At 33.6% G+C, this 14,064-nt stretch overlaps 1 protein-coding gene across 1 annotated transcript in view; it reads right to left on the reverse strand.

The window, feature by feature from the left end:
• Nucleotides 1-5,553: 5,553 nt before the first annotated feature.
• xpnpep2 (X-prolyl aminopeptidase (aminopeptidase P) 2, membrane-bound) overlaps nt 5,554-14,064 on the reverse strand; it is a 31,286-nt gene continuing 22,775 nt past the window's right edge. Inside the window, 8 exon segments of the mRNA NM_201032.3 lie at nt 5,554-6,458; nt 11,339-11,428; nt 11,555-11,631; nt 11,711-11,770; nt 12,187-12,291; nt 13,508-13,577; nt 13,680-13,740; nt 13,835-13,906. Coding sequence (NP_957326.3) covers nt 6,258-6,458; nt 11,339-11,428; nt 11,555-11,631; nt 11,711-11,770; nt 12,187-12,291; nt 13,508-13,577; nt 13,680-13,740; nt 13,835-13,906 — 736 coding nt within the window. The 3' untranslated portion in view covers nt 5,554-6,257.

Here is a 14,064-nt window from a genome sequence, read left to right on the forward strand (position 1 = left end):
ACACACACACACACACACACACACACACACACACACACATACACACACACACACACACACACACACACACACACACACACACACACACACACACACACTCACACACACACACACACACACACACACACACACAGACACACACACACACACACACACACACATATATATATATATATATATATATATATATATATATATATATATATATATATATATATATATATACACATACATTTCCCAGAGATGTGTTGCGGCTGGAAGGGCATTTGCTGCGTAAAAACTTGCTGGATAAGTTGGCGGTTCATTCCGCTATGGCGACCCCGGATTAATAAAGGGAGTAAGCCGACAAGAAAATAAATGAATGAATGAATATATATATATATATATATATATATATATATATATATATATATATATATATATATATATATATATATATATATATATACCACCCCTGAATTATTAGCCCCTCTGTTCATTTCTAATAACTGATTTATTTTATCTTTGTCATGATGACAGTACATAATATTTTACTAGATATTTTTCAAGACACATCTATATAGTTCAAAGTCACATTTAAAGGCTTAACTAGGTTAATTAGGTTAACTAGGCATGTTAGGGTAATTAGGCAAGTTATTGCGTAATGATGGTTTGTTCTGTAGACTATAGAAAAAACATACTTATAGAGGGGCTTAAATACAACTTAAAAGGGCATATAATTTCTACCTTAAAGTTTTTAATGTAAAAATGCTTTTATTCTAGCCAAAATAAAACAAATAAGTCTTTCTCCAGAAGAAAAAATATTATCAGACATACTGTGAAAATTTCCTAGCTCTGTTGAACATCATTTGGGAAATATTTTAAAACGAAAAGAAAAAGGGGGCTAATAATTCTTACTTCAACTGTACAGTATATGCACACACACACATGGCTAGAGTCATCTTAAAACACTAGAAAACACACAAAATTCCAGAGTTAAAAGAAATGGCCAATATATTGACTAAAACAGCTTCGTATGAATGTTTACTTTACACATTACATAAAAAGGACAAAGCTGGGGTCCCTGTATGTATCACAGTGTAGGAAGACTTTTGGCCTTATGTGACAATGTCTTTTAACACAATTAGAGATTTCTCAGATGTTTTTTTTTAATAATATTGTACTTTAGTTCATAGTAACCACTGTATACATCAGGGCTTTACGCTAAGCAGGCCTACCAGTGATCATTTATAATATGTGTTTGTATTATTTTGTCATGAACCAGAAAAAAAAAAAACTTGAATTAAAAAAAAAAAAAAAAAAAAAAAAAAAAAAAAATATATATATATATATATATATATATATAAATTCAGATTTAGATTAAATATAAATATATTTAAATATGCTAGTTTTATTTTTGTATATTTGCAACTTAGTATATTTCAAATATACTTACCTACTTACTCCCAGGGCTGTTTATATCAAAGTTGATATTTTGTCGCACCATGTTGGTGTTTTGTAACATCTAATTTTTACGAGGTGGGAGCCCAATGCTCAACCCCCATTCTAGAGGACCAAGACATACATACATACACTACAGCTTACCCAATTTACCTAAAGCACATGGACTGTAGGGAAACACGGGAAAACATGCAAACTCCACATAGAAATTCCAACTGACCCAGCCGGGCTTGAACCAGTGACCTTCTTGCTGTGAGTTGACAGTGCTATCTACTGCGCCACCAAATTTCATTCATTCATTTTCTTTGGGGGTTAGTCCCTTTATTAATCAGGGGTCGCCACAGCGGAATGAACTGCCAACTTATTCAGCATATGTTGTTACGCAGCGGATGCCCTTTCAGCTGCAACCCAGTACTGGGAAACACCCCTACACACTCATACACTATGGCCAATTTAGCTTATTCAATTCACCAATAGTGCATGTCTTTGTACTGTTGGGAAATCGAAGCACCTGGAGGAAACTCACAAAAACACAGGGAGAACATGCAAACTCCAAACAAAAGCCAACTAACCCAGCCGAGGCACGACCCAACGTCCTTCTTGCTTATGAGTCGATCATGCTACCCACTGCTCCACTGTGACACCCTGCCATATTTCAAATATTCATTTATTCATTTTCCTTTCGGCTTAGTCCCTTTATTAATCAGGGGTCGCCACAGCTGAATGAACTGCCAACTTATTCAGCATATGTTTTACACAGCTGATGCCCTTCCAGCTGCAACCCATCACTGGGAAACACTTATACACTTCCGTTCACACACATACACTACGGACAATTTAGCTTACCCAAAAGAGCATGTCTTTGGACTGTGGGGGAAACCTGAGCACCCGGAGGAAACCCACAAACACGGGGAGAACAAGCACACAGAAATGCCAACCGACCCTGCCGAGGCTCGAACCAGCGACCCTCTTGCTGTGAGGCGAGATTGCTACCCACTGCGCCACCGTGCTGCCCACTATTTCAAATATACAATAATATATTTTAAAAGGCATAAAAAAATTAAATAATAGAAATAAACATAAAAACAAAAAGAACAAATAACTCAAAATATGTACTAAATAGATTTCATTTAAATAAATGATACATGTACTGTAATAGTAATTTAGTTTAAATAAAATATATATTTAAACATTGAATGCATATATTTATAACAAAGCCTTTTAGACTTCACTTAATAGCAATTACTGTGTCATGAGCCCTTAAAGGTAATAATATAACAAGACTACTGTCACAAAAGCAAGATGCTGCTGATTTGTAAAAATTATAAAGTCAGTGTCCTGAGACCAGCGACTGACGTCTGAGCATGTAGAGTCAGCCAGATGAGACTGACAATAGAGGAAGCTTCTGTGTGTGTGTGTGTGTGTGTGTGTGTGTGTGTGTGTGTGTGTGTGTGTGTGTGTGAGTTGGCAAAGAGTTATTTTGGTGTGTTTTTTTACACCTCATGCTTGACTATTTCTCTCCCTCCAAAAATGAGCCTGCTATGAGTATGAACTATCTGGGCTCAATGAAGCTGGTGTTTCTACAGCACATGTAACATGCCTTTAGATAAGAAGAGTCATTTTGTGTTGAACAGCACACTGACAGCTGTAATGAGCTCATTGTTTTCAACACCTCCTGTTGCTGCAGTTCCTCTTTAAGTCTGGTCACGCCATGTAGAGCCTCGACTAATGAAGAAAACAGGACAAAAGTACAAGATCACCCATCGGGATGAGAAACAATGTCGAAAGTTGTTGTTAGTTGGTGAGGAACAGGCAAACAAAAGAGCAGAGATAGAGATGTGAGCGGACGTTCACAAACCACACTCACACCTTCACTGCGCTTCTGACGGAAATGTTGCCAAGCAACAGCAGATCTGCAGACATCAGAGCTCCACATGCAGCAGCACTACTGACAGCAGATCATGCCCGTGCAGGGCTTTCTGCCTTTTCATAGAGGAGTATTTTGGAAAGAAAATAGCCAGAATAGTCATTTTTTCTATTATCAGCTTGTGTCTGTAACAATACGCATTTCTCCAAATGAGTTTTTATCCTGAATGATGCATGAATCTCCTTTTCAGCTGCTCTAACAGACACCATGCCAGACTTTTGTACTGAGAGATACACATGCCTGATTATATACAGCACTTAAGTCTACAAAAAGTTGTGAAAATATTTTAATTATTTTGCTTATCATAATATTTTAAAAGAGATTTTCAAAATCTCCCCTATAAAAGACTTTGACTGTAATATGTCAGAAAAATTAAACAATTAAAGAATTTTGAACCTGACTTATTACAATATTTAACGTACTAGAAATGTTAGCACAAATGTACATATATAACATAAACATAACATTTTAGAAAAAAACAAAAACATGTTTAATCCCAATGCTCAAAATCTACTGGGGAACTATGCTGACCACTGCTAACTTATTAATTTTACCCTCTTGATCTGTATTGTCTTGTCTAAAGGGAAGTCTGTTTCTCAGAAAGCGCTCTTAGATTAGTCTGCTCTGATATCTGTGTGAAGAACAGGACTGTCGTGTCAGTGCTGTAAACTATGGTCAGCTCTCAGGTCATGTAAACACTTTTTACAGAGATGAAAAAAAAGATTTATTAACGAACAGTTTCTGTGTTTGGTGATTCACAGCTGTTTTCTGGTTTTGAATTGCATTATGGGATCTTGATCTACTCTGTCAACTCTTGATGTTGAAAGTTCAACTGTGCAAGTTATGTAAATATAATTATAAAATGAAATTTCTGTCTTGTTTGTCTAAAAAAAACTCTTTTTATGAGAACTGAGCTGACGAAATGTTTCATATGTATTTTTTCTTAGTGTGGTGACACTGTGCAGACATTCGACACCATTGTCTCTTTAGCCCCGCCCTCCAATCTGCACAAGTAGAATAATTTTCTGGTTTATTTCGACCAAAAAAACTAAACAAAACAAAACAAAACAAAACAATAAATGTCTTATAAAATGTGTAAATTAATCAAAAGAGCAACAGGAATTTCTCTCACTATATATATAGTTAATATCTAGAGCAGTGTGGAAAAAAATCACCAATTTCTGTTTAAAGGAGAGCAGATTTTTCAACACATTTCTACACATAATAGTTTTAACTAATTTCTAATAACTGATTTATTTTATCTTTGCCATGATGACAATAAATAATATTTAACAAGATATTTTTCAAGACACTTCTATACAGCTTAATGGGCATTTAAATACTTAACTAGGTTAACTGGGTTAACAAGGCAGGTTAGGGTAATTAGGCAAGTCATTGTATAACGATGGTTTGCTTGAAAAAAAAAAAAAAGCTTAAAGGGGCTTATAATTTTGACCTTAAAATAATTAAAAGAAAAATGTAAAACTGCCTTTATTCTAGTCAAAATAAAAGGAGTCAAAATTTTCCAGGAGAAGCAAATATTATCAGACATACTGTGAAAATTTCCCTGCTCTCAAACATCATTTGGAAAATATTAAAAAAAGAAGAAAAAAAACATCACAGGGGGCTAATAATTCTGACTCTAACTACACACACACACATACACATGCACACATATACGCATGCACACACACGGTCAAAAGATTGGGGTCAGTTTGTTTTTCATGTTTTTTTTGTCCTTTTTAAAAAAAAATATTTTATTCATCAAAGCGGAAAAAGGGTAAATCGTTAAATATTTATTACAATTTGATATAACTGCTTTATTTATGCATTGATAATAATAACAATAATGATCATTAATATTAGAATGATTTCTGAAGGATCATATGACTCTGAAGACTAGAGTAATAAAGCTGAAAATTCATTTTTAAAATCACTCAAATATTAAATTAAATTATAAACTACTTTTGACCAGTTATTTTATAGTGAAATAACATCTCACTTTTTTACAATTTGTACTGTATTTTTGACTAAATAAAATGCAGCCTTGGTGAGCAGGAAAAGCTTTTTTTCTTACTGAGAAAAAAAGTAAGAAATATATTATATATGCACCAAGCTTTGAGTGCAGACTTTCACAATTACATTTTAAACAAACCAAATCTGACAAATACCAAAACACACAGTTCTAAAAATATATTTTTTATTTGTGTGAAGGTTTGTAATATTCAAAAGAAAATTTGACCACTATAAAGAACATTTTGTGCAATTAAAAGGTTCTTTGTGGAATCAGTGATGCCAAAAATAACCTTTATTTTTAAAAGTGTTTCTGAGTCGTAAACAGGCCAACCAAAGTGATGGGATGATCTGGATCATATCTACATCGCTGCAAGTTACTGAAACCACACAATAAAAATGCAGATTTAAAAAAAATGTCTATTTTGTGTGTTTTTTTAGTTGAGATGTTTTCCAGATGTTTAAAAAAAGTGGATCTATGAAATCTAGTTTTTTGTGTGTGCTAGAAGTCCCATGTTGAGGGTGTTATTGCTGTCTGGACACTGTGTGTGAATTGGTCCAGTTTGATGATTAGAAAGTCTGACTGTAAATTAAAGAATTGTTAAGCAATCCTATTAAATAAACAACTATAATTCAACAAAGATTGTCTTATAATATCTGCTCACACATGCATATATTTTAATGGTGCCTTTAAAGAACCTTAATTAAATATAAGCAACAACTTTGTCATAAAATATATTATATAATACAAACACTAATTTAAACACGGGCTAAATCCTAACAAGATTTGGGGAATCTTTAGAAAATGGCTTGATAAACAACCAGATCACAGGGTAAATCAGCACTGGAGTTTGCTGTTTGTACCTGATGGTGTCTATTACAGCAGATTATACAGTAAAACAGAGGGTAGTACTGTGCAGAAGAGTGTGATTGAGGAGACCACAGCTGAAGCTCCAGCTATGAGGAACGGGGCCGTGTGCTTCATCATCCAGTCGTATTCCTCCTTCAGGCCCTGTTTCTGCAGCTCAGGTCCGACCAAACTCCGGATCGTCTCATAGTAAGAGTTCAACCAGTGCAACTGCAAGACAACAACAATAAAACTCTGTCAAGACAGCTAATCAGCACCGCCAATCACTGAGTCCTGCTGAAAACAAGGCTGTTTTAGAAACGTGCAAAGCCACAGGAAGTGTTTCCAGTGAAGAGTAAATGTGGGTTTCTTTCAAAGGAAACCAACATCAGAAAACAACACATTTCAACACAAAGATGTGGTTATTTACAGGTTTTTTTCTTGACAGAACTAAAATGTTTCAGATTTTTTTTACTGTAAACATTTGAAGTTAAACAGAGATCTGCTACGGGTACCAAATGAGTACAAATGAAAAAAGGGCTCTAGCTGCAAGTTAAGTGTTAAAGATTTCTTGAAACAACAAATGATTTAACACACATTTTTTAAAGACTGTGTTGTAATATTCTTTTATTGAGATATTCTTACATGAGCAGCTCATTATAAAATAATTTCTGAGTTTTAGAGCAACTAAACCATCCACACAATTACCACAACTGAAGAAAAGGGGTTATAAATCTGTTGTCACTGCCCCAGAATAATTTATTATTTGTTATTTGTTAAATAATAATAATTTATTACTATTATTATGGGGCGTCACGGTGGCGCAGTGGGTCGCACAATCACCTCACAGCAAGACGATCGCTGGTTTGAGCCTTGGCTAGGTCAGTAAGCTAAATTGTATGTAGTGAATGAGTGTGTATGGATGTTTCCCAGTGATGGGTTGCAGCTGGAGGGGCATCTGCTGCATACAACATATGCTGGATGAGTTGCCGGTTCATTCCAATGTGGCGACCCCAAATTAATAAAGGCACTAAGCCGAAAGAAAAATGAATGAATGAATGAATACTATTATTATTTGTAAAATGCTAATAATAACAACATTTTGTAATAAATAATGTATGTAATATTTCCTTTAATAAATACTATATTTATTAACTGATGTGTAATTGTTTTCTGGATTTTTTGATGAATACAAAAACTCAGCTTTGAATTAAATAACATTTTTAAATATATTAAAATAGAAATCAGATATTTTAAACAGTAAAAATATTTAAAAAATGTATTCTAGTTTTATAAATTTATTTATTTACAGTTTTTGCTGTTCTTTGGATCAAATAAACACAAGCTCGGAGTGCAGAAGATACTTCTTTAAAAAACATTTTAAAATCTAACCTTTCTTACTTTTTACATATAGTGTGTACGTTTGTGTGTGTTTAACATTTCTAATTAATAAAAAACGTCTTTCAAATAATTTAAGTGCTGGGCAAGGATAATTGCATATATGTATGTACTGTATATATACATTATGTATAAATAAATACACAAATGTACGCATGTATTTGAAAAATAATTAGGCCCCATTTGATTTTTTTTTTTTTTTGAAATTTTTCCCAAACAATGTTTAACAGAGCAAGGAAATTTTCACAGTATGTCTGATAATATATTTTCTTCTGGAGAAAGTTTTTTTGGTTTTATTTTGACTAGGATAAAAGCAGTTTTTATTTTTTAAGAATCATTTTAAGGTCAAAATTATTAGCCCCTAAAGCTTAATTATTTTCTCGATATTCTACAGAACAAACCATCATTATAAAATTCCTTTCCTAATTACCCTAACCTGCCGAGTTAACCTAATTAACCTAGTCTTTAAATGCCCCTTAAGCTGCATAGAAGTGTCTTATAAAATATTTAGTCAAATATTATTTACTGTAATCATGGCACAGGTAAAACAAATGTGTTATTAGAAATGAGTTATTAAAACTATTATGTTTAGAAATGTGTTGAAAAATCTACTATCCGTTAAACAGAAATTGTGGGGAAAAATAAACAGGGGGGCTAAAAATTCTGACTTCAACTGTATATACTGTACTTCAACTATATATATACACACACACACACACACACACACACACACACACACACACACACACACACACATATATATATATATATATATATATATATATGTGTGTGTGTGTGTGTGTGTGTGTGTGTGTGTGTGTGTGTGTGTGTGTGTGTGTGTTTGTGCAAAAAGAGTTTTGTATAGTTATATTTTTATGTATGTTTGTGCATTACATTAACATAATAAATGAAAAAATATATATACAGTTGAAGTCAGAATTATTAGCCACCCTGTTTATTTTTTTCACCAATTTCTGTTTAATGGAGGGAAGATTGTTTCAGCACATTTCTAAGCATAATAGTTTTAAAAAATTATTACTAATAACTGATATATTTTATCTTTGTCATGATGACAGTAAATAATACTTTACTAGATATTTTTCAAGACACTTCTTTACAGCTTAAAGTGACATTTAAAGGCTTAACTGGGTTAATAGGTAAACAAGGTAGGTTAGGGTAATTAGGTAAGTTATTGTATAACGATGGTTTGTTCTGAAGATAATCGGAAAAAAAATATCTTAAAGGGGCTAATAATTTTGTCCCAAAAATGATTTATAAAATATTAATAACTGCTTTTATTCTAGTCAAAATAAAACAAATAAGACTTTTTCCAGAAGAAATAATATTATCAGACATACTGTGAAAATTTCCTTGCTCTGTTAAAAATAATTTGGGAAATATAAAAAAAATTAAATCAAATCAAAAAGGGGCTAATAATTCTGAATTCAACTGTATATATACATATATATTACACACACATACACCCCCTGGCCACTTTTTATAGGTGCACCTTACTAGTGCCGTGATGGACCCCCTTTTGCCTTCAGAACTGCCTTTGTGGCATAGATTCAACAAGGTACTGGAAATATTCCTCAGAGATTTTGGTCCATATTGACATGATAGCATCACAGTTGCTGCAGAATTGTCGGCTGCACATCCATGATGTGAATCTCCTGTTCCACCACATCCCAAAGGTGGATTGAGATCTGGTGACTGTGGAGACCATTTAAGTACAGTGAACTCATTGTTATGTTAAAGAAACCAGTCTGAGATGATTTGCGCCTTGTGAAATGGTGCATTATCCTACTGGAAGTAGCCATCAGAAGATGGGTACACTGTGGTCATAAAGGGATGGAAATGGTCAACAACAATACTCAGGTAAGCTGTGGCACTGACACAATGCTCAATTGATACTTATGGGCTAAAATTTAGCTGAGAAAATATCCCCCACACCATTACACCACCACCAGCCTGAACCATTGATGCAAGGCAGGATGGATTTATGCTTTCATGTTGTTGAAGCCAAACTCTGACCCTATCATCCAAATGTCGCAGCAGAAATCGAGACTCATCAGACCAGGCAACGTTTTTCCAGTCTTCAATTGTCTAATTTTGGTGAGCCTGTGTGAATTGTAGCCTCAGTTTCCTGCTCTTAGCTGACAGGAGTGGCACCCAGTGTGGTCTTCTGCTGCTGTAGCCCATCCACCTCAAGGTTGAATGTGTTGTGTGTTCAGAGATGCTCTTCTGCATACCTCAGGTGTAACGAGTGGTTATTTGAGTTACTGTTGCCTTTCTATCAGCTTGAACCAGTTTGGCCATTGTCCTCTGACCTCTGGCATCAACAAGGCATTTGCGCCCATAGGACTGCCGCTCACTGGATATTTTCTCTTTTTTCTAACTATTTTCTGTAAACCTTAGAGAAAATCCCAGTAGATCAGCAGTTTCTGAAATAGACCAGCCCATCTGGCACCAACAATCATGCCACATTCAAAGTAACTTAAATCACCTTTCTTTCCATTCTGATGCTCTGTTTGAACGGCAGCAGATCATCTTGACTGTGTCTATACGCCTAATTCCTTTGAACTGCTGCCATGTGATTAGCTGATAAGAAATCTGCGCTAAGTGGCCAGTAAGTTTATGTCTTGAAAAAACAAACTTTTATTTTGGATTATTTTGCAATTAATCTTTGCCCAGCACTAAATGTTTGTTATCTCTAAAAGCAATAGTACCAAAAAAAAAAAAAAGTGCAAGGACCTCTCCCCCCTACAAAACCTTTTCTTTTTTTTTTTTTGCAACTTTATGTTTATTTTGAACATTCAATTGAGTACAATCATACGGCATTTCAAGGTAAATTGGTATCTCAGTATGTGAACTTAGGTAGTATAAAAATTACGTGCATTATTGTCAGGTGTATTTACTACACAGTAGTACTCAAATTTTGTAAATTATCAAGTGAAAAACAGCATAAAGAGAAGAAAAATAAAATAAATAAATAAATAAATAATAAAAAAATTATAAAATAAAAATAAAAAATATATAAATAGATAAATAAATAATAATATTAATAGGAAAAAGATAAAATAAAAATACAATAATCAAAAAATAAATGAAAATTAAAACACTATTTACATCCAGGGTTAGAACACATGTCATAATATATTTCCTTCAAGAGTAATCTCAAGTGGCCATCTTCATAATACATATGGGGACACATTATAATATGAATAAGTGTAATCATATACATGTACATGCATTAGCATATATTTATCTATCAGAGCATCATCTTCTATTCATTTATAGCAATAAAGTCAGGTCTTCTAACTAAAATATATTCAACCCATTTCCTCCATTTTCTCAGGAATATATCTTTCTTTAAGTTGACAACGAAGGTGATTCTTTCCATTGTATAAATCTCAATAGTTGCGTCTATCCAATTACTAAGGGTTGGTCGCTCTTGCTGTAGCCATTTGCGTGTGATTGCTTTTTTGCTGGCAGCCATGAGAGCACGCATAAGGTATTTATTGTCTGCCGTTACCATATCTGGATCCACACAGCCAAAATATAACAATTTACTTTCTAGAGGTATATCTTTTTTAAATATATGTTCAAGAGCCTGCTGTATTTCTTTCCAGTATTCTTGAATATACATACTACAAAACCTTTTCAAATATATATGTTTAAATGTTGTTATTAAAATACTACTGTTACCATACCTGCTCAAGATTTAGAAGAGATGTGTCTATCAGGTTTCTGTCATATGGCACCAGTGAAACAGTCTCAAACGTCAGGTACTTGCTGCTATGCTAAAAGGCACAAACAATTAAGTAAATTTAGAAAACATTTAAGGCAATTCATTTCAAGGCACTTACGGCTTTTAGTTATCATCGCTGGATTTGCAAAATTCTAAATGCACGGTTATTTTGGTTTACCTTTGTAGAAGCTGGAACAGTGACAGCAATGTCCTCTATCCTAATACCAAAGTCATTTTCCTTGTAATAGCCAGGCTCTAGAGAAGAGTTTGTCAGATTAAAAGTGTAATTGTCAAAAAGATGGCAATCATAATGATATTCTTGAGAATTTCTCACCAATTGAGGTAAACATTCCCTCTTGAAATGGAATATTATTGGACTGAAAACCCACAGGCCCTGCCAAAGACAAGCACAGTTAACAATAAAATAGGTTTCATGTTCCTTTTGCTAGCCAAGGTTGCATTTATGTGATAAAAATACAGTAAAAACAGCAATCTTTTACAAAATTATTATTATTACAAAATAACCATTATTCATTTTAATACATTTTAAAATCTGATTTATTTCTGTTATGTCAAAGCTAAATTTTCAGCATAATTTCTACCTCTTTTATGGTCCATAATTCTAATCTAGTGATTATTCTGAACATTTTAACGGTCTTTCTTGCTACTTTAGATGAGCCAGATGCATCCTTGAAAAGTAAAAGCATTTAAAAATAATTATATAGTGTATTTAAATGTAAAAAAAAACGTCATAAATACACGTAAATAGTGTGTAAATGAGAATACTGTTGAAAAAAATACAAGACGCACATTCATGAACTCCAAAGTAGTTCCCCACACCATGACCAGTGCCATGACCGTAATTTAAGCCAACTTCCCACAATGCTCTTCGTCCCAGCATCTCCATGTATACCCCTGTGATGGAAATAAAAACAAAGAAATAGTCAGAAAATCAGCGTTTAAGGTGGTCAGAGTCTGCTGTGGATTGAGCGCCCTCTTGTGGAAAAACATGACTGATGCACATCCTCTATAGCAAATATATAAATTTCTTGAGATCTTGGTACTTGTTAAATAGACACTAGCACTTATTAATCACACTAATTATTGAGTATACGCTAGTACATATATAATATACACTCATACCAATGAAACAGATACTAGTGTTATTTAATAGATACTAGTAAACATTTGTTATATACTAGTATTACTCCAAGTGTTGCCAGTAAGCTTTTTCATTGTACTAAGATATTTTATTGAACTGTGGCCATTCTGACCAGTCATATCAAGATTAGTTCAAAAGCAGCTGTGACTAGTGACATAAGAAGTAGCACTAGTTAATATAATAAAATAAAAATAATATAATAATAAAATAAAAAAGATACCGTGGTTTAACATTTAAGTACAGGTAATTGTCTAGTAATTTGGTCCCAGCAACCAGCATTTTTAACAATATCTTCTTTTGTTTTGAACAAGAAAAAAAACCTAGGTTTAGACAGAAGTTGATTGGTGAGTAAATTATAAATCATTTTGAGGGATCTAAACAAAAGCAATGGCCCCATCGCATTTCATGTTTTACATTTCAAATTTCTATAGCTTCCAAGAATCCAAAAAGAGCCACATATTGATAAATAATGGTATGATGGCTGTTTTAACATTAAGTTATGATTGAATTGCCTCTTGTTACAGTTATGAAATAGTTTGATAACAAGCAGAAAATGTTTATATTATTATTATACAATTATACAATAATAATTATACAATTATCATTATATTGTATTATATTATACATTGAAATGGTCTATAGTAGCGTTTTAATTTTGGCTGAACTATCCCTTTTACTGCAATTACAATGCAGATTAAATGTCCACAAAAAATGGCCAAATTGTCCTACATTTGTAATTAGTTCTGTCCTGTTTGTTGTTAGAATGACATTTGAAGCTGTTCAGCCTCAGCAGTGGAGCAGCACTAATCAATATCAACCAACTGAAACAGCCAATCCAATCAAAGTAGGTGTGACTTAACTATTTAGAGACAGAAAACTTGAATTCTAGCATGAAGCTGCAGGTTTCATCCTTTAAATACAAAAAAATAAATGTCCACAAAGTTAAAATAGCTTGCCATAGATGCTCACCTCTGGTTCCAGCAGGAAATATGGTTCTTGAAATCTCTATATTTCCCATGAGCACCCTTGTGTAGGCCTCCTGTTAGAATAAAATGTAAAGAAGAGTCATTTTTTATTTCAGTGCTCTAAATATAAGCATCTTCCTGTGCTCTGTATCATCAGTATCTAAGCTGGTTAGTACCTTCTGAAAGTCAGTGGGTTTACCCCAGTGCACAGTACGCGTTATATCAGTAGTGCCGTCACTGTAAGACAGAATTAGTGAACATAAATCTGACAGAATGGTATGTATTTTGCATATAAACAGAACTATGTATAGTGTACGGCAATGAAACCCACAGGTACTGTCCTCCGGAGTCAACAAGATACATCTCATCCACCGTCAGCTTCCTTGCAGTGTCATTAGATGGACTGTAATAAACAAAAACAATGCAGTGATCTAAAGAAAGACTGTAGTCATTTTTAAATGGCCAAGTTGTCCTATATTTGCAATTTGTTCTGTTCTGCTTGTTGTTAGAATGACATTTAAAAGGTTTTCAGCAGTAAAGCAGCACTAATCAATGTCACCG

Source organism: Danio rerio, chromosome 14 (assembly GCF_052040795.2).
Source record: "Danio rerio strain M-AB ecotype USA chromosome 14, GRCz13ab, whole genome shotgun sequence".
Lineage (NCBI taxonomy): Eukaryota > Metazoa > Chordata > Actinopteri > Cypriniformes > Danionidae > Danio > Danio rerio.